We start from the raw sequence: 27941 nt of genomic DNA, 5'->3' as shown, positions 1-27941 counted from the left end.
CTTCTCCTTTATCAGTTCTTCATTTGCAAAATGATATTCAGTACCTATTTCAGAGAAATATTATGAAAATAAATGGAGACGTGTTTGTGAACATCCAGACAGTCTTGGAGTGCCTGTTATGTTTCCATTTCCTATAGTAAATGCTATTGTGACTTTTAGAGAAGTATAACAAAGTACCTTCCACCAACAAAACTGAGGCCATGAAATAACTGTGTGTGAAGCTATTAGAAAGCACCAGAGGACACAATAAAATGAGTTATGGAGTACAGTATAAGTTAAATATATTAGGCCACTCAGGAAAGTATAATTCTTTAAATGAATTATATCACATCTGCACAAAGTGGTAAATATATCAGCATATGCCCTACAAAGGAATAATAAGCTTCTGTATACATGTCTCTATGAAACTATATGTTATATGCAAGGAAATAACAACCTTCTTGGATTATTGGTTATGAAATATATATGTAAAATATACCCCAAACTCCTGATATACTATATACTTTCGTAAATACTTATATCTGTATCTCCATGAAATTGTATGGTATTTTAAGAGTTTGAGGGCACATTATTTTTCTGTTTATAGAGAGGAGAGTAGATAGGTCCAATTTTTTCATTCCATAGCTGGAAAGCAGACCTCGACACATTAAGAAACTCACTTGTAGTTTTTTCTATCAAGACAGTAATAGAACAAAGAATCCTCACAACCGTTTATTTATTAGACCTTGCCTGATTTTTTAAAATTAATTCTCTGTTTCAAAATTTCGAGTACTACAGTTAAGGTTAAAATTCACCTCTGATCACTACTCTCATTCCTGGTTCTCTGAATGTCCCCCTGCCAAGTTATGGTAAGAGTATAGCATGCCCCAAATCCAGAATTTTCTACATGCTTTACTTACGTACATGTATAAACCAATAAATCCAATATAGTATTGCTTGTGTATGTTTGTATTAGAAATGCTCTTATACTATAATTTTTTCATTCAGCAAGATAGCTTAGAAATATATCCATGGTATTACATATAGTTCTATTTCATTCTACCTGCTTTATAATTATCATAATATGAATGTAACACATTTTGTCTGTTCTCCTGTTTGTGGACATTCAGATTGTTTCTTGTTTTTCCTAGATCAAGTAATGCAATGATGAACATTCTTGAATAGTCCCTCTTGTGCACAAATGCAAGGCTTTTCCTAGAGCAAATACAAAGGAATGGAAATGTTAGGTTGAAACATTTAAAAATGTTTTTTCCAGATTAATTTTATATGAAAATTAATTAAGTGCTTATCCTGACCTCATTTCCATAATAAATAAGTTTTTTCTTTGCATTTTATTTTTTACTGTCATGCCAATAATAAACTGACAACTCAGAGATGCAAGTGAAATTTTTCTTAGCAAGGCCTGTTCATTTGGAGGCATAGGTGTTGTTATCAGCCTATCGTGGTTTTTAAGTTCGTCCTTTTGAAATGAAACATGATGGAGTAAACAGTAGCATCCAGTGATGTGCAGTAGAGTTTTGTTTCTTCCCTTAAATTGTTTTCTGCTACCTCAAGAAAAAACAGGCAACAGAACGTGTCAGTCGAAATGCAATTTAGGAATTGCACTTGATCTCATTTTTCAGCCTGATGTTTCTGCTCTTTCATCATAAAGATCAGCTGCATTTTATTTTTTTCAGTCCCTTAGAACAACATCCAGTTCTAGTCAGCATGTTTAATGTGCTTCTCAATGATGTTCTAGCACAATAAATTTCTGTATCTCATGCATGTGTACATATGGTAAAAATTTCTTCAAGTTCTAGCCATGTGGGGGAGGAATATTGCGGTCGCTTTGTTAATGCAGTGTTTGTGTTGGAGCGGTTAGGGCCCCGCGCTTTAACTCTCAGCACTGGGCGTAATGAGACGGCTTTGATGGTGGTGTAAGAGTCTAGTGGGATGGTCACAGCTTCACACTTCAAAGCAGAGCATATGGGACGAATACTGGTTAGCTTTGTACTCTTTGGGGATGGTTGGGAGACAATTCTTAACAGCTCTGTTTAATGAAGACATTGGAAAAGAAATGTTCTATCTTTAAAATAATTTTGAATTGCAAAGAGAGAAATTTCCACCACCCCCCTTTCATAGACTAAACTAAGAATAATTTTTCCTAGTCTGCACTTAATTAGAGGCAGTGCAGCATCACACTGCTATACTGTATTTTCAAATGCCACTCTTTTTAAACATACTGTAGCGAGATTAATCGGCCAGTTTTAGTTTATGTGCATGAGTTCAGGCAAAAACTTTTAGGGCTATCTGTCTTATCATCTGAAATTTTTATTACTTCCGGTAGAGAATTTTACCTTCTTCTCATTAAAAAATATGAAAGTAAAAAATCAACTAAATAAAAAAAACTTGGCTATATTGACAGCTATACTAAAACTAGAGGATGCTTGTAAGATTTGAAGTCTAGCACCCAGTTTAATTTTTAGATTTTGAGCTTTTTTTTTTCCTATTTTTTTTTTCCTGCTTGATTTGAGTCTCAGGTGATATGGGTTGGGAAATGCTCTTTTTGATTGGTTTGTGCTTAGGGAAAGGTTTGATACTTTTTTGAGTATCATTTGAATCCAGGTTTAAGAATAATAATGAACCATGCATTTATGCAGTAGGTCACAGAAAAGAGAATTTAACTTTTCCTAGAGGAAAGGGAATGACAGACTTGAGGTCTTTTTTCTAAGTTCTGCATTTTGGCTGGCATCAGAAATATAACAAAACGAATGAGTTATATTCCTTGAGCTGCTGAAATGCAGTTCTGTTTAACAATTCAATTTCAAGTCCATTTATATCAGTAGTCCTAAATTGCTCCTGAAAGAAAGAAAAACAGAAGGGAAAAGAATGATATTAAATACCACTGTAGACAGATACATTTAATTAAGCAGATTCTTAAGTCCTGAATTCATGTACTACTTTTACTGTTGTATATTCTTAATAAAATACTACATTTTAGCCACAATTATGTCTGTTATAGGCTTAGAAAAGACATTTGTGTTACGAATATGAAGCCTAAACTTCTCATTGCACTGAGAAACATCTAATTGCATCGATTCTCCTGCAAAGAGGAATATAACCAAACTCACAGAAGTCTCTAAAGTTAAGCCTGAAAAGAAAGTGCTAGATATTCATATTTAGAAACGACTAAAAATTATTTTATAGCAAATAAGGTCAGCCAAACACGAAGGTTAAAAAATATATATTTTTAAAAAGCATTTCAGTGTTTCCTTAAATCAACCCTTTTAGAATATGACCAGAGAAATTGGAAAGGGCAGAACCACTGACCATAGCGGTGGGAAAAGCTTCTTAAATTGGGGGAAAAAATAACCTAAAAAAAAATTGGTCTTTTAATAAAGAGTGATTTAGGAAGCTGCAGTTTTGTTTTGCCTGTTTCAGAACTGCATGTTGGCATTATATTCTTTCTGAACAGGTGATTCATATATATGCCTTGTCTAACAAAGCTGATCAGCATGGATATCCCACAGGTACATGTGGTTTTGACTGCTGTGAATATGACCAGTACTCTAAGGACAGAGCATAAAACGTTAACACGACTGTGGAAAATTGATCCCATGGTTTCTTACTAGGAATACAATATGTTCTCACTGGTGTTGAACTCTCTTCTCGTTTTGTTAGCAGAGTGACTCCTTACTCCCATTCGTTAGTTTAGAATGGACACTGATATTCCAGGTTTGCAGCACCAACATCAACAAACTGCTTAGGAAGCAAAGTCAGTTCATTCAATTTGATAAACCTTTATTGAGTAACTAGAAGGCACTGCCTTCTGGGATTTTGAAACTCAGAATGGAAAACAAAAGCTCAAGATTATTTAATACAAGTCTATTAGATTTGATACTATCAATAAAAACAAACAAAAGCTGTAGAATATTCTAACACAAGAATGGGAGAAATGAATTCCAGGAGAGGGAGGACACAAATATGAAGCAGGAGTTAATTCAGGAGTTTGGGTTTCCTGGGACTCTTTCACAAGCTTAAGTTTGGTTCCACTGTAGAGGGAAGTGGAACAAACAGCTAAGAGAGCTACAGTGAGCAGTGGCTTTACAACAAATCTGAACAAAACTATTGCTTTAAATGATAATGCCACTTACTTGAAAACTGATGAGACAGTTTTCCACAGGCTTGAGCTTGAAGTATTCAGAATTATTATCTTCTTTAAGAGGCCAATATGATTTGCTTGATGTGGACATTTGAAGTTACAGGGGATGATTTTTATGCAGATTAATTGAGAAAATCAAAATATAAAATCAAAATTAGCTTTTTTGAATATACAATTCATATCACAAATAAAATAGCTTGGTAGTAAGTAATTCTATGACTAAATATGAGATTTTTTTTGAAACACAGGCCGTCTAAATTTGTTTTCCAACAAAATTACAAATACCTACTTACTATAGGCCCTTGGATTGCAGTCATTAGAAACACAAATGTTATTTCCTTGAGTATGAAGAGGTATTGTATTGTCTTTATTGCTAAATATTATTTTGGCCTTGGTTGTCTCTTCATTGTAACAAGAATAATGTAATATTTCATTTTCTTGCTTCATTAGAGAACAAAAATCAAGCTTGATTTCTTCCATGATGAATTTATGTAGATGACAGAATGGAAGAGGAATTGTTAAAATATAGGAGCATTCCTAGTAAGTAGGAACATGCCAGCCTAGGAGGGTATTCAGAACTCAGAATTCAAAACAGTGGCTTAGGCTTGCAAAAGGGAAAGGGAGCTATTTATTGAGTTATACTCTGTACCAGACATTGGGCTACATGGTTTTCTTAATTTATCCAATCTCTATCCATCCAATGGGGTAGTTTCTTTTTCTTTTTTTTTCCTTTACTTTCTGTTATTTTTCTCTCCTTGCATCTCCTTCATTTTCCTTTTGTTTTTAGTAAATAATTTTAAAGCAAATTCCAAAGATCATGTTATTTCACTCCTTCATAATTAATATACATCTCTAAGCAATTCGAATATTTTCTTATATAACTGTAATGCCACCATCACACCCAACAAAATGATAATTTGATGATACCATCTAATACCCAGTGTATAATCCAGGCAAATATCTCTTTATAGGGGCCTGTTTGAATCTAGATCTAACATGGCTCATACATCACACTGATTCTTGTATCTCTGAGTCTGTTTTGATCTACACCAGTCTCCCTGTCCCCCCAAATCCCCCAGTTTTTTCCCTGCCATTTACTTGTAGCAGAATCTGGGTCAGTTATCCTATAGAATTTCCACATTCTGGATCTGTTTGCTTCCTTATGGTGTCATTTAATTTGTGTCTTTATCCCTCACATTTCCTGTAAACTCTGTTAGCTCCAGAGGTCTGATTAGTTGAAGTTTAATTTTTTTGGCAGGAATTCTTCACAGGTGGGCTGTGTGCTTCACACTGCATCACACCAGGAGGCTGCAGTGCCTGGGTGTCTCACTTCTGGTGATACAAACATCAGCTGCCTTTGATGTTGTGAAGTTCCTAATTGACTTTTCAGGAGGGTTTCATCCATTCATAATCTTTGCCTAATACAATCATATTTTTAGGTGCTGAAAAATTGTGATTTTCTAATTCTATCATCACTTCCACATTTATTAGTTGGATTTTTTTCTATTAAAATTTTTTTCTCATCGGTTTGGACTATCTAGCTACCCTAAAATACTGTTCATGTAGGAAGGACAGGATAAACACTTATTATTATTTATTGTTTTTTGAGACGGAGTCTTGCTCTGTCACCCAGGCTGAATTGCAATGGCGCAGTCTCGGCTCACTGCAACCTCCACCTCCTGTGTTCAAGTGATTCTCCTGCCTCAGCCTCCAAGTAGCTGGGATTACAGGTGCCCACCACCACACCTAGCTAATTTTTGTATTTTTAGTAGAAATGGGGTTTCACCATGTTGGCCAGGCTGGTCTTGACCTGTCGACCTCAAGTGATCCACCTGCTTCAGCCTCCCAAAGTGCTGGGATTATGGGCGTAAGCCACCGCGCCCAACCTATTCTTTTTTTTTTTTTTTGACTGAGAAATTTCTAGATAAGGAATTGGTGATTTAGAGAAAGGTTTTTTTTTTTCTTTCTTTTCCATTTTACAGATAGAGAGGTTAAGACTCAGAAATGTAAAGTAAATTGTTCAAGATCTCCCAAATAGCTATTAAGGAGCAGAAATGGTATTCAATCCTATACTTTCTGGACTTAAAAGTATTTAGTTTCCACTAAATTAAAATGCACCCCTGCCCTTGAATCTCCAATTGCAGACAGCTGGGGGTTGCTACCACAAATATCTCCCAGTGCTTTGCCCTTTAGGAACCAGATTAAAGAATCTCCTTTGTAAGCATTCTGCCTATATAAACTTAGGCAGTGCTACAGAACTGTAGCTCCAAATGGAGGTGCTGGCCTGGGTAGGCAAAGAGCTGGGCAGGGCCAGGAAACATGTATTTAGTAGGACAGGTTTTTGGGCATCACAGTTTGTGCTTTTAGGCTACTGCAGCAGCCCAAATGTGAGTTACACTAAGTTATGGCTGGAGCACATACATGTGACCAGAACAATTTGGAGAGTTGTCAGAATTTAGTTCTAACCTTTCCTAAATATTCTCCCATTTCTCATGCCACCTCCTCAACCATTGTAGATTTGAGGGGAGAATTTAGCTCACTGCCTGTGTTAGTCCATTTGCATTGCTATGAATGAATACTCCAGACCTGGTAATCTATAAAGAAAAGAGGTTTATTTGGCTCATGGTTCTGCAGGCTGTACAAGCATGACACCAGCATCTACTGGACTTCTGGTAAAGGCTTAGGAAGCTCTTACTCATAGCTGTAAGGCAAAGGGGAAACAGGTGTGTCACATGGTGAGTGAGGGAGCAAGAGAGATGCTGGCTCCTTAAACAACCAGCTCTTGTGTGAACTCATAAAGTAAGAACTCACTCATTACCATGGGAGGGCACCAAGCCACTCATGAAGGATCTGCTACTATGACTTAAACTCCTCCCATTAGGCCCCACCTCCAACACTGGGGATCACATTTCAACATGAGATTCGGAGGGGACAAACATCCCAACTATATCACTACCTAAACATTATCTTGCAATTCCTAAACTTCAGTTGACTGTATCCCTGACCTCTAGCCCCACCTCATTCCAGGAGCTGTGACCCTTTAGTACTGGCTTACCTTGCTCATTGTGACTTTATTGCATTTTTTACAAATTAAAGGTTTGTGGCAACCCTGCATCAAGTGAGTCCATTGGTGCCATGTTTCCAATAGCGTGTGTTCACTTTGTGTCTCTATCACATTTTGGTAATTTTCACAATATTTCAAACCTTTTCATTACTATTATATCTTTTTTTTCTTTTTCTCTTTCTTTTTTTTTTTTGAGACAGGGTCTTGCTCTGTCTCCCAGGCTGGAGTGCAGTGGCATAATCATGTCTCACTGCAGCCTTGGTCTTCCAGGCTGAAGCAATCCTCTGATCTGAGCCTCCCAAGTAGCTGGCACCACAAGTGTGTGCCACCATGCCAGGCTAATTTTTGTATTTCTTGTAAAGATGGGGTTTCACCATGATGCCCAGGTTGGTCTCTAACTCCCGAGCTCAGGCAATCTGCCTGCCTCAGCCTCCCAGAGTGCTGGGATTACAGGCATGAGCCATCATGCCCAGCCACTATTATGTCTCTTATGGTGATCTGCGATCAGTGATCTTTGATGTTTCGGGTGCCACAAACCACAACCACATAAGAGATAACTGATAAATGTTGTCTATTCCAGCTGCTTCATCGACTGGCTGTTCCCCCATCTCTCTTCCTTTCCTTGGGTTTCTCTATTTACTGAGACACAATAGTATTGAAATTAGGCTAATTAATAACCCAATAATGGCTTTTAAGTGTCCGAGTGAAAGGAAGAGTCTCACATCTTTTATTTTAAATAAAAAGCTAGAAATGATTAAACTTAGTGAAGAAGGCATGTTGAAAGCTGAGATAGGTCAATAGCTAGGCCTCTTGTGCCAGTTGGCCAAGTTGTGAATGCAAAGGATAAGTTCTTGAAGGAAAATAAGAGTGCTACTACAGTGAACACATGAATGATATGAAAGCAACACAGCTTTATTGCTGATATGAAGAAAGTTTTAGTGGTCTGGATAGAAGATCAAACCAGCCATACATTTCCTTAAGCCAAAGCCTAATCCAAAGAAAGGCTGTAACTCTTCCTCTATTCTGTGAAGGATGAGAGAGCTGATGATGCTACAGAAGAAAAGTTGGAATCTAGCAGAGGTTGGTTCATGAGATTGAAGGAAAGAAGCTCCCTCCATAACATAAAAGTGCAAGGTAAAGCAGCAAATGCTGATGTAGAAGCTGCAACAAGTTACTCAGGAGCCTGGCATCTCTAGCTAAGAGCAAGGATGAAGGTAGGCTGGCCACGGTGGCCATTCCTGTAATTCCAGCACTTTGGGAGACCGAGGTGGGAGGATTGCTTGAGCCCAGGAGTTTGAGACCATCCTGGGCAATATAGTAAGACTCTGTCTCTACAAAAAATTTAAAGAAAAGGATGAAGGTGGCTACACTAAACAGATTTTCAGTGTTGATGAAACAGCATTCTGTTGGAAGAAGAGGCCATCTAGGAGTTTCATAGCTAGAGAGAAGTCAATGCCTGGCTTCAAAGAACAAGCTGATTCTCTTGTTAGGGGCAAATGCAACTGATGACCTTAAGTTGAAGTCAAATGCTTATTTACCATTCTGAAAATCCAAGGGCCTTTAGGAATTGTACTAAATCTACTCTGTCTGTGCTCTATAAATGCAACAACAAAGCCTGGATGACAGCACATCTGTTTACAGCATGGTTTACTGAATATCTTAAGCCCACTGTTGATACCTACTGCTCAGAAGAAAATATTCCTTTCAAAATATTCCTGCCCATTGACAATGCACCTTGCCACCCAAGAGCTCTGATGGAGATGTACAAGGAGGTTAATGTTGTTTTCATGCCTGCTAACACAACATCCATTCTGCAGCCCATGGATCAAGGAGTAATTTTGGCTTTCACATCTTATTATTTAAGAAATACATTTTGTAAGGCTATAGCTGCCATAGATAGTGATTCCTCTGATGGATCTGGAAAAAGTAAATTGAAAACCTTGTGGAAAGGATTTGCCATTCTAGATGCCATTAAGAACATTCATGATTCTTGGGGGGAAGTCAAAGTATCAACATTAAGAGGAGTTTGGAAGAAGTTGATTCCAGCCCTCATGGGTGACTTTAAGACTTTAGTGGAGGAAGTCACTGCAGATGTGGTGGAAATAGCAAGAAAACTAAAATTAGAAGTGGAACCTGAAGATGTGACTGAATTGCTGAAATCTCATGATAAAACTTGAATGGAGCCCAGCAAGGTGGTTCATGCCTGTAATCCCAGCACTTTGGGAGGCTGCAGCTGGCGGATCACTTGAGGCCAGGAGTTCAAGACCAACCTGGCCAACATAGTGAAACCCATCTCTGCTAAAAATACAAAAATTAGCTAGGAGTGGTGGAACACACCTGTAATCCCAGCTACTTGGGAGGCTGAGGCATGAGAATCACTTGAACCCGGGAGGCAGATGTTGCAGTGAGCCTACATCATGCCAGTGCACTCCAGCCTGGGTGACAGAGCAAGATGCTGTCTCCAAAACAAACAAAAAACCCAACAACTAGAACGGATGAGGAGTTACTTCTTATGGATGAAGCAATAAAAGAAGTTTCTTGATGTGGAATCTACTCCTGGTGATGATGCTGTGGACACTGTTGAAATGACAACACAAGATTTAGAATATTACATAAACTGAATTGATAAAGCAGCATCAGAGTTTGAGAGTATTGTTTCCAATATTGAAGTTTTACTGCGGGTGAAATACTATCAAACAGCATCACATGCTACAGAGAAATTTTCGTGAAAGGAAAAGCCAATTGATGCAGTAAACTTCACTGTGGTCTTATTTTAACAAATTACCACAGCCACTCCAGCCTTCGGCAGCCATCAGCCTGATCAGTCAGCAGCAATCAAGATGAAGGCAAGAATGTCCACCAGCAAAAAGATGATGACTTGCTGAAGCCTTAGCATTTTTTAGCAATAAAGTTTTTGATTTTTTTTGAGACAGGGTCTAGCTCTGTCACCAAGGCTGGAGTACAGTGGCATGATCTCAGCTCATTGCAGCCTTGACCTTCCAGGCTCAAGTGATCCTCCCACCTCACCCTGTTCAGTAGCTGGGACTACAGGCATACGCCACCACACCCAAGTAATTTTGTTTATTTTTTGTAGAGTTGATGTCTCACTATGTTGCCCAGGCTGGTCTCAAACTCCTGATCTCAAGCAATCCTCCCTCCTCAGCCTCCCTAAGTGTTAGGATTACAGGGGTGAGGCACTGCACCTGGCCATTAAAGTATTTTTAAGTTAAGGTATATATATTGGTTTCTGCAGACATAATGCTATTAAACACTTAAGAGATTACAGTATAATATAAACATAACTTTTATATGCACTGGGAAACCAAAAAATTTATGTGACTTGCTTTATTGTGATATTTGCCAGCGATATTTGCTTTATTGCTCTGGTCTGGAATCAAATCCACAATATCTCTGAGGTATGCCTGTACCTTAAAGTAGTGTTAATGAAACAGAAATCACTTAGGGCTAAAATAAACTTAGGAGATTTTCTTGGCTTTATGGTATCTACGATACCAGGAACTTCTAATGTTGGAGTCCCTACCTGACTCAGAGAAAGAACATTTCCCAGGCTGGGTGTGGTGGCTTATGCCTCTAATCCCAGCACTTTGGGAGGCTGAGGCAGGCAGATCACTTGAGGTGAGAAGTTTGAGACCAGCCTGGCCAATATGGTGAAACTCCGTTTACTAAAAATACAAAAATTAACCAGGTGTGGTAGCGGGTTCCTGTAATCCCAGCTACTCTGGAGGCTGAGGCAGGAGAATCCTTTGAACTCAGGAGGCTGAGGTTGCACTGAGCCAAGATCATGCCACTGCACTGCAGCCTGGGCGACAGTGTGAAACTCCATCTCAAAAAACAAACAAAAAACCAGGCTGGGCACATGGCTTATGCCTGTAATCCCAGCACTTTGGGAGGCTGAGGAGGGCAGATCACGAGGTCAGGAGTTCAAGACCAGCCTGGCCAGCATGGTGAAACCCTGTCTCTACTAAAAATACAACAACAACAACAAAAATTTAGCCAGGCATGGTGGCACGTGCCTGTAATCCAAGCTACATGGTGGGCTGAGGCAGGAGAATTGCTTGAACCCAGGAAGTGGAGTTTGCAGTGAGCCAAGATCGCACCACTACACTCCAGCCAGGGCGACAGAGCGAAACTCGATCTCAAAAAACAAACAAACAAAAAACCACCAAAACCAAAACATTTCCCAAGACTTTTTACACCCCAGTGGTACCCAGTCTTTTTTTGGTGTCTTCTACATTTCATTTCCTCCATTAACATGGCAGCCTGAATGAGAATTAAACAAATAATACACCCTGAAATTGCAGTTGGGAAGGTCTCCTATGCTTATTGTGGCCAGAGATCTCATCTCAGCCCTGATTTTGATGATCCGTGACACGGAACAAATAAAGAAGGCCTGCACTCCCGCTATCCCAGGCCAGCCCCAGAATTCCCTGAGCACCTACATTTCGTATATCAGACAAAAATGTATGCCATCTCTGTGTTTGCTTACAGGGGACTATAATTAGCTCCTAGAAAACAAGCAGAGGTCCGGTGAAGGAGTAATCTAGAAAAGCCCAGCAATTCTATATTTTGCCTTGAGAAGATAAAATCATATCCAGAGAATCCAGATATGAAGAATGGCAGAGGAAGATGAAAAATGTTCTGTCATTTAGAGTAATCTCCAATTGTGTTTAAATATTAGGCTTCCTTATGTAGCATCTGGCCCAGAGCTGTCCAATAGAACTTTCTGTGGTGATGGAAATGTTCTTTATCTGTGCTGTCCAGTATGGAGACCACTAGCCATGTGTGGTTGTTAAGTACTTGAAATGTGACAAGTGCAACTAAAAAACTTCATTTTTCATTTTTTTCTTTTCTTTTTTTTAGTTTTTGTAGAGATAAGAGTCTAACTATGTTGCCCAGGCTGTTCTCAAACTCCTGGCTTCACGCTATCCTCCTGTGTCAGCTTCCCAAAGTACTGGAATTATAGGTGTGAGCCACTGCCCTGGCCCATTTTATTTAATTTTAGTCGATTAAAACTTTAGTTCTAGAGATAAATCCTAATTAAAATTTTAATTGATTAGAATTAAATTTTAATAGCATACATAGCTAGGGGCTACTGTATTAGACAGTGTGGTTACTGGCCCTTGCCCTCCTAACTTTTTATACTTTCTAACAATATTTACAAGTTGGGGCTATTATAACATTGTTCAAAAATTGAAGGCACCGGTTTCATTAATCCTACATATACATTTCCACTGTGAAATTAGATTTGTAATGGGTTAGAAATTCAAGCCTCCTTGTATCAAGGCAAGATTTTATTGTGAGACTAACTTCAATGGAGCATTCATTATGTTTAAGCTTTGATGTTTAAAATTTGTATAAATCATGTGCTTTAGTGGTGATGGTTGCACAACAGTGTGCAACTTCATGCCACTGATCTGGACACTTAGAAATGACTAAAATGATGAGTTCTATGTTAAATATGTTTTACCACAGCAAAAAAATTATATGCTTTGGTTTTTAAAATTTGGCTTGATTGTGATTTTCTTTGGTTAAAATTCCCTCTGCCACAGGCCTTGCTGAGGATCTGGTGCTGCATGTTCCTGGCTGCAGTGTGTTTCTCTTTGGCGAAGCTGACCTGCCTGAGAAGCGCAGTCTTGTCCAGAGAAGGAAGCAGCTGGGCTGGTTCACGAGGAGGGATTTCAGTGCTCTTCAGCCTGACCTGGGAGCTGCCCCTTCCCAAAGATGTGGTTTAACAGGTTCTGAGCATGGTTTTTGCTTTGCTCTTTTTTTTTTTTTTTTAAACTTGAGGTCCCCTTTATGAGTCACACCCTGTTAATGCAGGAAGAGTTATAGGGGTGGCTGCTTCTTGAAATGGGTGAGGCTCTCCTTTCTGCTGTTACTCTCACCCAGGCCCTTTTAAGCTAACCTGTGAGCCTAGAAGCTCTCGTCAAGTATTTGATGAGGGCCCCCAGAAGTGATATTCAAGATATATCATTAGCCCTGCAACGTGATCACTGATGAAAAGAATGCTCATAGCTCCTGGCACTGGGGCAGGGTCCTGGAGGCCCCTGTCTGTGAATGGTGTGGGGTGTGTCCTCGGGTGTGATGGAGACACCTGGAGAGGGAGGACTTAGGGAGAGAGAGGACTTAGGGAGAGATCACTTCTAGCTGGTAGGAAGGTCTTTCAATACTTAAACATCAGTGTAGCCAAGTTGGTGCTTACAGCTGGAAATCAGTTCTAGAGGAACCCTGGAAAAAAGCTGTTCTAGATAACGGACTTCTAGAATGCAGAGACCAAAGACTGGAAAAAGAAACTATTCCTTCCCCTGGCTCTCATCAACTTTTGCCTCTCTCTGCTGCTCCTGCCCTCACTCCCTGCCCCACCCTAAGGGATGTGTCAGGAAAAGGTGGAACTCCTCTCTGTTGTCTGTACTTCCGCCATCCTAGTGTCACTTATTTGAGTCTTAATTGTTTCATTTTCAGACTCTGTTGGGGCCACAAATTAAACCATGTAAGGTCACATTTTGATGGTCAGTCAATAACTTAAGCAGTTACCAAAATACTAGATATCCAAGGAGCGAGAGGTGGGCGAGCATAAGAAACACATTTCTCATGGCACAGCTCTGCCAAAGCCCTGCAGAATCATTTACACATAGGTCTTTGGTTAGTAGCCCCTGGCACAGAATTCTGATCTTAAACAAATATTGTCTATAATCAAGTAGAGCAATGCAATTAAAAAAAAAAAAAGCACAGGTTTTGGGGCCATGCTGAAATCCCAGCCTTGCTATTTGCTGGCTGTGTGACCGTGGTTCCTTGGTCTCATTATGCTTTGGTTCCCATATCTATAAAACGGACGTAATAATGTCTCCCTCTCATTATTGTGAAGTTGAAATGATGTCTGTAAAGTGCCCAACACAGTACTAAAGGGCTATTTTTTTCTTCCCTATGAAGATGAGATTTAATAAAAGTGATATTATAAATGTATTTCATTCAACATTTTGTCATAGAAAAAAGGAAGAGACTGATTGCTCTCTGCCAATTTGAACCTCACATATTTTCCCATGATTTGTCTCACAAATGGAGAAGTGTAAAGTTTTATGACTAAATTTTCAGAAATCCATTTCCTGGTTTCTAATTTGAGCCTCCCTAAAGACTGAAGAGATTATACCGCAGATGTAGTCACTTCAGTGCCAGGTGGACTGGTATTGCAGTCAGGTGGACGGGAATTAGACATAGGTATACTGCTGTGAGATCATTAGGTTAAGCAAACACTTGAATAACTTAATTCTCATTTTTGCAGTGCTGTTAGAATAAATGGGTCTATATTTGGGAAAAACTTTAACCTGATATAAAAAGCATATGTGAGTTAAAGACCAAATGCTAATATTATCACTAATTATGTTTAGTTTCCTAAGAACAAACTTGATATGTAGTTGTTTAAACTAAAGGGAGGATTGCTTCCCAATCTGATCTATCACCTGCCTGTGGTTGGATAATCTGTGTCTCTGCCTCATCATTATCTATTTTATATTGTTTGATTTGAAATGGTCAACACACTGGGATTTCTGATTTTTTCTTTTTCTTACTTTTTTTTTTTTTTTTGAGACAGGGTCTCATGGCATTTGCCTAGGCTGGAGTACAGTGGTGCGATCTCGGCTCACTGCAGCCACAACCTCATGGGCTCAGGTGATTCCCCCACCTCATCCTTCCAAGTATATTTTGTAGAGACAGGGTTTCACCATGTTGCCCAGGCTGGTCTCAAAACTCTTGGACTCAGGCCATCTACCCACCTTGGCTTCCCAAAGTCCTGGGATTATAGGCGTGAGCCCCTGTGCCTGGCCCATGATTTTATTCTCTGTTTTTACTCACATGGAGATCTGTAATTTACATAAAAAATTTCATAAAAATCTGCAAATCCCAAGTTAAAACATTAAGATGCCAAAATTGGCACAACGAATGTTTAAAGAGGATATTTAAAAGGTAATATTTAATACTGGGGAAGATGTAGTTAGAGACATTTACACTGTTAATGATAGTATAAATTGGTATAAACTTTTTAGAAGTGAGCTTGTGATATGTGCGAAGAGCTCTAAAAATGTATATAACTGCCTTTCAGGAATTCTAGATCTAGAGATAAATCCTAAGGAAATAGTAAAAGGTATATGTACAAGTATGTTTATCAAAGCATTATTTATAATAGCAAATACTGAAAATAATGGAAATGTTTGCTATTTGGGTATGTTTATGTAAACTATGGCATACTCAAGCATGATGTTTTAGAAGAACTTTCAGAGACATAGAAAATGCAATCTAATGTAGAGAGAATTTGCAGTTAAATTAGTTAATGAAACAGATATTAAGTACCTACTATGTGCTAAGCAGTATCACCAGCGGGCAAAATAGAACTTATCTGTCCTCAAAGAACTACATTGTAGTTGGGGAGGGGCAAAGAGACAGATGATAAATAAAAGCCTTAATAAACAAATGAATTATATAGTACATTAGAAAATAACAAGTGCTACAGCCAAAATAAATATTGAACAGGACAAGGACATTAAGAGTTCTAGAATGGGGCCGTATTGTGATTATAAGTGGAATAATCCAAATTAGGCCTCATTGTAAAGGCAATATTAGAGCAAAGACTTGAAGGAGTGAGGCCACTAGCCACGTGGAGATGTGGAGGAGAGTTTTAGGCAGAGGGAATAGCCAGTGCAAGGGATACCAGGTAGTATAGGCAGCATGATCTCAATATTGTAAAATATATATGTACATATTTTGTTTATATTATATGTAAGAAAAACATTTTTATATTCTTAAAGCTTCCACCATATTTTCATAATATCTCTAAATCAATCCTGTGATTATTTCCATCATCTTCCCTGAAGGGTAATTAGTAAGATTTATTAGTGGTCAATTTTATAAAAGTTAAGTTTCAGTGCCTGTATTCAGATTATATTTGATGGCATACTCATGATAAGAAGGGAAAAGGAGCACAGCTTTTCCCCTATATGCCTTTTTTCACTGGTACCCATGACCAAGGGTAGAAACCTTAGCTTGTGGAAGAAACAAGAAAATTACAGTTTGCCAAGTTTGGGCAGTCTGTTTGTCCATCATTTAGTAGGCTCAAAGCAGGTGCTAATAGCAGAAAAATAAAGTATTTCAAGGAGGATCAGTGAATAAGGGATGTGAATAAACAATTAGTTTCTAATATTCCTCACACCAGATAGTAGAGTTTAAGACTTTCTACTAAAATATTAGGTTACCTTAATTGCACATATTCTTCCTTAAAAAATAATCCAGAAAGAAGTAAATTGCTTTCTTTCTTTTTTTTTTTTTTTTTTTGAGATGGAGTCTCGCTCTGTCACCCAGGCTGGAGTGCAGTGGTATGATCTCAACTCACTGCAACTTCCACCTCCTGGGTTCAAGCGATTCCCCTGCCTCAGCCTCCCGAGTGGCTGGGACTACAGGCACGTGCCACCATGCATGGATAATTTTTTGTATTTTAGTAGAGACGGGGTTTCACCATGTTGGCCAGGATGGTCTCGAACTCCTGACCTCGTGATCTGCCCACCTCGGCCTCCCAAAGTGCTGGGATTACAGGCATGAGCCACTGTGCCTGGCCATAAATCGCTTTCATTTTTTGAAGCAATATCTACTGAAGTAGAATTTATAACACCTCTTTCTTTAGGGTAGAAATGTTATTCATCTAATTTTTCAATGAATTTGGTTCCCAACAATAGCGATTTCCCACTTGTTTAAATTTAATTGGCTTTATATATTTTTCTAACTTTTTTTTTGGTTATGTCAGTGTTTCCTAACATATTTTTCCCTCCCACCAAAACAGAAAAACCTCAACACATTGTTGCTATGTTTATGTTTTTCCCTACAAAAATGAAATAGAAATGATTGGCGCTATCAACTGTACAGTACAGTCAACAATCCAGGACAAATTAATTTGCACAGTACCAGAGAGGAAGCAGAATCTATAAGGAAACAGGTTTCTGTTTTGAAGTTCCCAAAGAATATTATAAACAGAAGAGAAAAAGAAGTGAGCTCAGAAATGATTAACACCCATAGTCAGTGCCAAACACACAAACTCTTTTAAGCCAAATTCCTTTTAAAAGTTTGTAGTTGGCCAGCTTGTGGGGAACATAAATAAGGGCAAAGCAGTAATAGTTGATACTTTTAGATCTATAAATAAATACTTTATACATATATATTTAAAACCCTAAACATTTATGGGGTAATTTAAACACTGCTGTCTGATATGTTGTATGAATGGCCTGCATGTATGCATCATTGTTTAAAAATGCAGGGAAAATTCTTTGAACTGTAGTTTCATATGATGCCCTAGGAGTCAGAGATGGAGGTAATTGGTACATCTTGGAATCAGGGGCTTCTGTTTAGTTATTTAAATGGGTTACTGAGCACTTTCCTGCTTACTTCTTTCTACTATAAATAAGAAATGCATCATCAGGCACTTTTCTTGACATTGAATACTCCAATTTACTCCACACCAAAACTTTATCTGGTATTTGAAAAATAATTTCTAGTTTTAGAATGAGTCTCGTTTTAAGGAGCCTATTTTTAAAAATTATTTGCTGATGCTGGCTAGGAAGCCTAGTTGGGATGATGAAAAATGAAAGTCTCAATGTGTCACTAAGCATGTAACCTATAATTGGAGCATGAAGGACTTAAGACTTTGCCTGAACTCAGGGAGGGCACTGTTCTATTATTGAAAAACCTGACAGCAGGCAAGTTACTTGAGTTTCCCTCTTATCTGGACTGGCTTAATTATAGGAGGTAAATTTGTACCTATGTTTGTAATCTCTTCTGAATTATTTCTACTCTGAAAGATTTAAAGGCAATAGAATGAGGTTCACAATGCCTCACAGAGCAAGGAAACGTCATAACCATTTTACAGAAAGAATGCTGAGCAGAGGCAGTGTCCTGTTGAGGTGGAACTTGAATTTGGACCCACGGGAGTACTTCCTAGCCCTGTGGCACGTGGTTCTCACTTAGCTTTCTTTTCTGTGGATTCAGCCACACGGACACAAGTCCTGCATTCTTCCCGCCATGGGAGCATTGGACTTAGCAATTATGTTTGAGTTTTATGGCTTTAGTCATCAAATGTCCTGTTTCAGCTGTGGTTTCCCTTTAGTGCATGGTCTAAAAAATTTAAAATACCAATATATAATGATAACTAATTGTTTTTGGTATAATAACTGTTTATGTTTTTGAACCTGAGTTCTGAGTCTGGTTGCCTTGCTCTGTTTGTTACTCTGAAGCAAAGTCCACATTTAGGCTAGGGTTTTACCTTATTTTAACTTTCTTCCTGTTTTTATACTGAGCAACCTGCAGGGTTCCTGGCACTCACCAGGTTTTCAGTAAAAAAGTTTTTTTTTTTTTTTTTTTTTTTGAGACAGAGTCTCGCTCTGTCACCAGGCTGGAGTGCAGTGGCAAGGCGATCTCTGCTCACTGCAACCTCTGCCTCCTGGATTCAAGTGATTCTCCTGCCTCAGCCTCCTGAGTAGCTGGGACTACAGGCATGCGCCACCATGCCCAACTAATTTTTGTATTTTCAGTAGAGACGGGGTTTCACAATATTGGCCAGACTGGTCTCGAACTTCTTACCTTGTGATCCGCCTGCCTTGACCTCCCAAAGTGCTGGGATTATAGGTATGATCCACCGCGCCCAGCCCGGCAACAAAGTATTTAATGAGGGAGTTGAATTGGTTGAAAAGAATCTATTTATTCAAACTGTAATGCAGTCCACAAATTTGAAGTTTTCTCTTTAGATATAAAAGTGCTAAATATCCTAAAACACCATCCCAGCTCTCTCCTCATGTATGCTTTAATACTGGCCACCAAAGAGGAGTATAATATAATGAATGGAACTTCTGAAGACACCCCTAAACAACTTTGGCACTCCTAAAGTGAAACACTTTTCTGTAGAGTTAAAATATATAGAATCCTTTCACCTTTAATTGATTGAAAATGATGGTGCCTGGAACTATTTTTGAGAATAATTTTGATCTAAAGGGAAAAAAAATACATGTGTTTCTTCTGAGTGCTGCTTTTCCATTTTCCTAATGGGCTCTTCACTATTGTTTTGTCTGAATGCAGTTTTTTATTTGTGTTATTCCAGACATGGTCCTACCACAAGCATCTTTAAACCAGACATTAATAGCATAGTTCGCAGTCATTACTGCCAGTGCTCAAACACAAATATTGCATTTGTGTTTGCAAAAGCTACACATCAGATGTTAATTAAGTGCATTTGGTTTTTTTCTGCTTAAACAATCTGGCATAAAGAGTTTACATCCATATCAGTTCACCATAAGGTCTCAACAATATCTAAATCACCAGCCATACAGTATATGATAAATACAGTGTTTCCACACAAGAAAATAACAGAATTGTCAGGAAAACATCAGGCCTGTTATATTTCTCTGTGAAATAATAGCGACTGAATCTCAGTTTCTTTTTCTTTTTGATAAAAAAGTATTTAACTAGGAGTAAACACCAATATTTAGAATGATAAATTTTTCATTAAAGCACACATGGAAAGCAAAATCATACCAAAGATTTTTTTCCTTGTTTTTAGCTTGCTTCAGGGCGTTGTGACAGTTGTGTTGGAAGAAAATTGGAATTTCAGCCTTGCAGTGAGGGGATCCGTGCTGCCACCAGAGCAGCCGAGTGCCAATCTGCGGGAGGCGGGAGTGGAGCGAAACTGCAAACTGAGAAACAAACTTTCACATCAGGTTTCTAATTTTAGAGCAAAAAGTGGAATTACTTTAATGATATGACATTTAACTAGAAATACGATTTGCTGGGATTAATTATCTCTCTCATTTAAAATACCTTCTTAGTAGGTTTAAATTAACATAAAAATCAAATTCAGCATTTAAATAAGGTCAATGGGACTGCTGGATTTAAACACAGAATTTGATTCAGTATAATTGGATCACCGTATTGGTTTTGACTTGGAAGGATTAAATGGAGGAAATTGGAAAAGCGTGAATTTGGGCAGAAAGAGAAATTTTCTCTTCTTTTTCTTTCTTTCTTCTTTCACCTTCCAAGGGAGAGAAGTTTCCCCACCTTGGAGAGGAAACTACTACCCTGATTAGGTCAGAAACATCTCAGATTCATTAATTGTCTCCGTTTTATCACTACTTGAATAAGAAATAGTAATAAAACAAAAATATTGTGTAACTAAAGCTTACTAGAAGAATTTAAAATACATACAACAAGGGTCTGTTTGAAAAATGATTATTCTGTGTTAAGTGATTACCTCTTATTTTATTTAAAAGCATATGAAAGTTATTTCTGACGTTTTATTTTGCTTAAAAAAATGAACTTTATGCTTTTGAAGGAATTTTAAAAATAAGAGTTTCATTTCAATCAAGTAAGTCGCTGTTGGGACACTGAACAGTGTATGTGTCATGTTCTTTATTGAACTCTTGTCCTTACAGCTTATGTCTAAACTTACTTTATCTTTAATAATTTGTCTTAGGCAATGAGTTCATTTATAGCAAGAATGATCAACTTTGGAAATTCTACTAACAAGGGGAAGTTATTAGACATGCAATGGAAGAGGATGTCTTGGAATTTGCTGGGTGAGGGATTCAGGAAAAGTCCCAGGGCTACAGGGATGGAATGACCCATGTCATGGGGAAAGCCCCAGGTCCACATGCAGGAACTTCCTTTGAAAGTGACTTGCTCCCTCAGGCTGATGAATTGCATGTGAATAACTGAATGTGACTGGGCATATCAAAGCTATGGGACAGCAACGTGTAATGGTGAAGCACTACAGGCCTGGTAAGGATTTTGAATGGTCATGCTGATGTAACCCCCAGTGTTATATACTCTTCAGCAAAACCTGAGTGTGATCCAACTATTTGTTGGAACGATGGTAAAGATATTACCATTCCTTGAGTCAAAATAGGATATGTACATTAGATTTTAGGACATAAGGCTATTTGTAACATGACTTATTGGGGGGTAAATGAGAGAAAAATGTTTGGAAGTTTTCTGTTAAAGAGTGGCAACATTAAGATTGACAAAAATTCCAGTTATACTCTGTGCAATGTTAAAACTGATATAATTCTTAAAGATATTTAGGGTAAGTGATTGGGACATGAGATGATGAGAGAGAGATGTATTGACTGTTAGGAAATTTAATTTTTATGAAATCAGCATTATGGGGAAATACTGTAATCTGATTCATTCCTGCAGAATTCCCAGGAGGAAGAGGCCCAGCCTCGGGAGTTGAAATGTTTCATTATGTACATGTGTGGGAAAAAGATGAAATGTGGTTTCCGTGTGCTGATTTTCTGTAAAACATCTATTAGTATGAGAGTAGTCAGGCTAGGCAACAAAGCCCCCAAACCATCGTAGTGTAGGGAAAAGTGAACCCAGAAGGCATTTCTCTGATGGATGCTGACATCAGGAGCAATAAGTTTGAAAGTAGCAAGAAAAAGTAATGACAGTAAAATAATGTTGAAATAGTAGCTAAGGAATGATCACATGCTGAAGATGAGGTCAGTCCTTTATTCCTCATCAATCCCTGCTTAACTTTGCTTTTAGAAATGTAAGGTTCCCCAAAAATGAGGAAACTGCAAATGTAAGCTTTTTATACCAATGCTAATTTAACCAAGTTGTCCATCTTATAGTGTAAACTATAATTAGAGCCACGCTATTTATGTAATGTGAGCCGCACCATCCCTGAGACAGGGAAAGGCGGGACATTTGCCCCTGAGCTCTAGAGTAACAGGGCTCTAGAGTGTCAATGGCCATCTCAGCCTCTTGTAAAGCTGGGGATGGAAGAAAGAGGTGCCTCCAACAGGTTTCACAAAGAGAAAGGCACGAGGTTTATAAGTCTGTGTGAGGGGACTCTTTTGTCTTGTTTGGCTCCAAACCCTGCCAAACTCACATCATCACAAAACACGTGAGTCCCTTTGCTCTTCCCAGTTCCAAGGCTGTTTGTTAGTTTTTAGTGACCTCTTTCTCTAATTAAGACTGGTTTTGAGATTCATTTTAGTCTGATATTAACCTAATTCAATAATGACAGGAGTTTGTTTCGGAGAGAGGGAGTGGTAGGTACAGAGGTGTGATTTACTTCTGTCTCTGAGACTCTTAGGCCTGTCATTGAATTCAAGCCCCCATGGAGATGGCCTTGGAAATGAATGAAGGTCCAAGGCCTGTTGCTGCTGATGACACTTAGCTCTTAACCGTGCTTTTCTTTCTCTGTTGGTATTTTGGAAAGTTCGAGCTCTTTTAGGAAAAAAAAAATTCCTTCAGATAGTTTAGAGTAGATAAAGTTACCTGATTATAGCCTAAATACTTTTGTTATGGAAAAAAGTATTATCAGCAAAATAAAATCAGATACTAAGTGACTAAAAAATGGGAGGGTTACCAAAAAAAAAAAAAAATCAGGTACTAAGTGACTAAAAAATGAGAGGGTTACCAAATATAATCTCTCTTTCAAAGCATGATTGTTCATTCTTGCCTTACTACTTTTAGGATGATCTGCTGCTCATAAACCAGATATAGAATTTTGAAATGTTTATATGGGGAGATGGCATGATGGTGTTGGGCATGACTTCAAGGAAGTACTTATTCTTTTGGAATTTAGATGGAAAGTCTAAAGGTTTAGAGAACATACTGTTTTTGAGCAAAGAGAAGGGTATTGGCAGAAGAAATTTTATTTGAAAGAAAATAAAATTTGTAGCCTTTTTGTATACTAAAAGAAGCTATTTGTCAATGATGGCAATTTTAATTAAATCCTTAGTATTTATATTGTTCTAGTATCAGATGCTTCCCATAAAGCACAGAGAAATGAATTTTTCCACAAATTGAGTTTAGCAAGAAATACTGTGATCTTCTTTAATAAGAGCGCAAAATGTGAATTTATTTTAAGGAATTAAAAATAAAGAGTTTGGCTGGGTGTGGTGGCTCATTCCTGTAATCCCAGCACTTTGGGAGGCCAAGGTGGGAGGATCACTTGAACCCAGGAGTTTGATACCAGCTTGGTCAATGTAGTGAGACTATCTCTATTAGAAAAAAAAAAGTTAAAAAAAAAAAGGCTGAACTCAATCTTTTTATAGGATCCAGTGATCTAATTTTTTTTACTTACATTTGATTCTTGAATCTGATTGCATTTATATTATTCTGGAATTCCAATTCTGTGTGTGTTTTCTCTGTCAATATGATTACAACGAAGATGGAAAAGATGATGGACTAGGTATGGTTTTTAGACGTGAGGAATTTTAGTTGCTCTGGTGAAGAGAGAAAATGCTGTCCAGTTAGATCTGATAGGTCTGTCTCTCAGTCTCTGAGAGGTGAGAAGCAGCAGTGCCCAGGTCTTGCCTTGCTTTGGCGGAGGCTGTGTGGCCCGATAGAAAGAACAGCAGACAGTGGTTTGGAGGGCTTGAGTTCAGTCCTTGCTCTTATTTTTCATGTAGCCATAATTTCATTAACTATGAAATAGGAAAAATAGTTCCCTCCCCAACTAGGGGAATAAATGTCTATAAGCTGTAATGTAAAAATGAAATGTATTATTAATAGTTTTTCTAGGTCTATTCTAGAGCTTTGCTTTAGTTTTGAGCATCAGTATTAAACAGATGAGAGGGGATAAAAGCACATGGTGCCACTGATTCATATTGGGTTGTAGGGGTTGATTCATTTGCCGGTTACCTGAATTAACCTCTCCAGGTTCCTGTCACAGCATTACAGGCTGCTGGCTTTGAGCAAGGCCTATTTAAAACCAAACATCCTTTTAACGGGTACAGTGTGTCATTTGGGAAGATGAAAAATGTTCTGGAGATGGATGATGGTGCTTGGTTGCACAACAGTGTGAATGTACTTAATTCCACTGAACTATATACTTAAAAATGGCTAAAGTGGTAAATTGTATGTTATGCACATTGTGTTTTATAATTTAAAAAGAACAAAAAGTATGTATTTATCCCACAAAAGTTTAGAAAAAAATACAAAAATCCCCTCATATCTGAATAAGATAACTTTACTAAGTCCATTGTCTTAGTCCATTCTTGTATTGCTATAAAGAAATACCTGAGACTAGGCAATTTATAAAGAAAAGAGATGTAATTGGCTCATGGTTCTGCAGGCTGTACAAGAAGCATGATGCTGACATCTGCTTGGCTTCTGGGGATGCCTCAGGAAACTTACAGTCATGGTGGAAGGGGAAGGGGGAGCAGTTATGTCACATGGCCAGAAAAGGAGCAAGAGAGCTGGTGGGGAGGTGCTACCTACTTCTAAATGACCAGATCTCACAAGAACTCACTCACTGTCATGAGAAGAGTACCAAGAGGATGGTACTAAACCATTCATGAGAAATGCACCCCCGATGATTCAGTCACCTTTCACCAGGCCCCACCTCCAACACTGGGTATTACGATTGAACATGAGATTTGGGTGGAGACATTGATCCAAACCAGATCATCCATATGTTCTAAATAAAATGTTGGGAAACTTCTGTTATCTACTAATAGACACAAATATGTATGACCTATTTTTCCCTTTTAAAATCTATTATGATGGACTGTAATGCTCCAGATGAGGTTTAGTTAATGGTTTAAAATAAAGTTGATTAAATGTGGCCTTTGATCCAGCTATCCATTAAAAAGCAAAAATTTACATTTTTATTATAAATAAATAATTTTCTTTTTCTGAGATAGAGTCTCATTCTGTTACCCAGGTTGGAGTGCAGTGGCACAATCTTGGCTCACTTCAACCTCCACCTCCCAGGTTCAAGGGACTCTCCTACCTCAGCCTCCTGAGTAGCTGGGATTACAGGTGCACATCATCACACTCAGCTATTTTTTTTTTTTTTCCAGTAGAAACAGGGTTTCGCCATCTTGCCCAGGCTGGTCTTGAACTCCTGAGTTCAGGTGATCTGCCCACCTCGGGCTCCCAAAGTACTGGGATTACAGGTGTAAGCCACCATGCCTGGCCAATAAATAATTTTTAAAACAAGCACAGACACACCTCTTACTTCTCGTTCATATTTGAATTTGTCTTTTCTTTCTCTGTTCCCCTTCTGCCTTTTAGAAAATCTGAACCAGCTGTAAATTGTGGAAGGTGTTCTGGTGGATGGGTACACTATCACCAGCTCTTCCTCTGCAGGAACTGGCATAAGTCACTGGGATGCATCTATAATAACTAAGAAGGACGATCCCATTGGCTTGAGAAAACCTGACAAAATGAGCAAGCAAATACCCCGACTCATACGCACCTTTTCTCAGATTGGCCTCTTAGAAGCAGCCCCACAGTTTGTGCCAATGTTTCATCAGTATTTGTTTTTTAAATCTTACTACAAGGTGGACAATGTATGGAATATGTGCTTCATAGTTCATATTTACCCTCCCTCCTTTCACCAACTGTGAAGAGGCCAAAATTGATGTGAACAAATAGACTTTACTTTCTATCAGCCCCTTTGTGTTTTTATTCTACCCAACTTTAAACTTTAACTTTTAGTTTCTTAAAAGAGGGATAAGGAAAGCAATAAGCTAGGCTATGAGGTGATAAGGTTTTGTGTGTGGGGTGCGGGGCAGAGGGGGAGTTGTCATTGGTTTCCAGCCTAAATTGGGGCTTGACTCACGATAAATTAAAAGTATTTAAACATTGGGAGAGGGGAGTAAGTAAAATATAACTGAAATAAAACAAAAGGGAGGTAATATTTTCATTTCTTGACATAATGAAAAGCCTTGCTCTGTAATTGGTTTGTACTGTCTTGGAAGTGGCGTCCGTGGTCAACAAAGGACCACTCTGTGAGAGATCTGCAAGGAATTTATCATTCCCCCTGGCTGAGCCAAAGCAGGCTTGATATACAGTTTTGTTTCGTATAAATATTCTCATGTTACTGTTTATTCTGTGGGAATATGAGGATCTCACTGACAGGGTACGTGCTCCACTGCCTTGCTTTTAAAGGCATTTATTTGACTCTGTTGTTTGTACTTGCCCAGAAACTTCAGAGAACAGCCCAGGAACTTGTTTGATAAGCATCCAGACCATGCTCCCGAAGTATGTTGTGCTTGGGGGGTTAGGAAAGCTTATTGTTTTAAGCGAGCCTGCACATGGCCTCCAAGGAGCCCATTTTTCATAGATAAAACAATTAGAACACCCTCAGCAATCTCTTAGAATGCTTCTCCAATGTGTAATAAAATGTCCTGGTGAGCAGGGCTCTGGATGAACTCAGACTGCCTTTGGATTACTGTGCCACTTCTTTTGTTCCTATTTGCAGTATTGTGAGGCAAATTAGCGTATTGTGAATTAAGATGTGAGATACAGACCTAAACATGGGACTAATTTCTTTCTACATTTTTAGTGTGGGTGTTAACCTATTATCTCTCAGCTCCGCATTCATCCTTCCATATACTTTTTTTTTTTTTCAAGACAAGGTCTTGCTTTGTTACCCAGGCTGGAGTGCAGTGGCATGATCATGGCTCTCTGCAGCCTTGACATCCCAGGCTGAAGTGATCCTCCCACCTCAGCCACCCAAGTAGCTGGGACTACAGGTGCACACCACTACACCTGGCTAATAACTTTTTATTTTATTTTATTTTATTTTATTTTTTGAGACAGAGTCTTACTCTGTTGCCCAGGATGGAGTGCAGTGGCATGATCTCAGCTCACTGCAACCTTCGTCTCTTGGGTTCAAGCGATTCTGCTGCCTCAGCCTCTGGAGTAGCTGGGATTACAGGTGCACACTGCCACACCCAGCTAATTTTTTGTATTTTTGGTAGAGACGGGGTTTCACTATGTTGGTCAGGCTGGTCTCGAACTCCTGACCTCAAGTGATCCGCCTGCCCCGGCCTCCCAAAGTACTGGGATTACAGGTATGAGCTACTGCGCCCAGCCAGTTTGTTTCATTTTTATGTTTAGTAGACACAGGACCTTGCTATGTTGCCCAGGCTGGTCTTAAACTGAGCTCAAGCAGTCCTCCCGCCTTGGCCTCCCAAAGTTCTGGGATTACAGTCATGAGTCACTGCACCTGGCCCCATACTCTACTTTCTGATCCTGGGACTCTGCAAACCACATTTCTTCTTTGCCAGCCAGTTCCCTATTAGGCTCTGCCAATATGGGGTCCTGGACTGGGGAGGCTGCAGGGGTGGAGGATGGTGAGGGATTGCTCCTTCCTTTTGACCTCCTGTTTCTAGAAGCCCCACTTCAGCAGTGACTCCTCACCTTGACAGTGGCTCTTAGTTCCAGGCTCCAGCTGTTCTTTCTCCCCACCCCCCAACACTTTTCAGAGCTTGCCTTGTTGCACTCCTCAGAAGCCCCAGCATCAGCTGGGCAGTGCCACCTTCCTCAGACGTCTGAGCCCCAGCTCTGCAGGGCCTCTCCTTTCAGCTTCTAGGCTCTGAGGACCCCTGCCGTAGTGAGTGGTGCTGCCTGCAGTTACAGCTCTGTGATCCCTTGTTCTCTGTTTTGCTTTTTAAGTTCAACAACTGTTGACAATTTTTTTTTGTGATCTCTTTTGAAATGCTTAGTGTAGTTTCTGTTTTCCTGATTGGGTTCGGACTGGCTTCTGTCAGAAACAAACATCAGCAGACCCAGTGGGACTGGGGGAAATGGAGAGGGAAAGGAGAAGGCAGAAAATATTCTTTGTGAACATAGCTCCTAACACAAACAGCCCACGCATGGTTACTCTCCTTTTCTTCTCATTCGCACATTATTCTCTTATCTCACTGTCTTCTTCTTGTCAAATTC

General features: G+C 38.9%; 1 protein-coding gene across 20 annotated transcripts in view; it reads left to right on the top strand.

Annotated features, from left to right (window-relative positions):
* Positions 1 to 27941, top strand: part of FTCDNL1 (formiminotransferase cyclodeaminase N-terminal like) — a 187319-nt gene that overhangs the window by 18651 nt on the left and 140727 nt on the right. For 4 of the 20 annotated variants that reach the window (XM_024355012.2, XM_063790652.1, XM_024355013.3 and 1 more), the window contains one exon: positions 12776 to 14189. The exons of 3 other annotated variants lie outside the window; for them this stretch is intronic. In XM_024355012.2, coding sequence (XP_024210780.2) covers positions 12776 to 13026 — 251 coding nt within the window. In that variant the 3' untranslated portion in view covers positions 13027 to 14189. Of the gene's footprint in view, positions 1 to 12775; positions 14190 to 19812; positions 23292 to 25280; positions 25659 to 27941 lie in introns of those variants that run through there. 13 more of the 20 variants (XM_063790647.1, XM_024355014.2, XM_024355010.3 and 10 more) reach the window with 9 other exon arrangements.

This window comes from Pan troglodytes, chromosome 13, assembly GCF_028858775.2.
Source record: "Pan troglodytes isolate AG18354 chromosome 13, NHGRI_mPanTro3-v2.0_pri, whole genome shotgun sequence".
NCBI classification, from domain to species: Eukaryota; Metazoa; Chordata; class Mammalia; order Primates; family Hominidae; genus Pan; species Pan troglodytes.
Note: the sequence above shows the minus strand (reverse complement) of the source record. Positions and strands in the feature narration are given on the sequence as shown.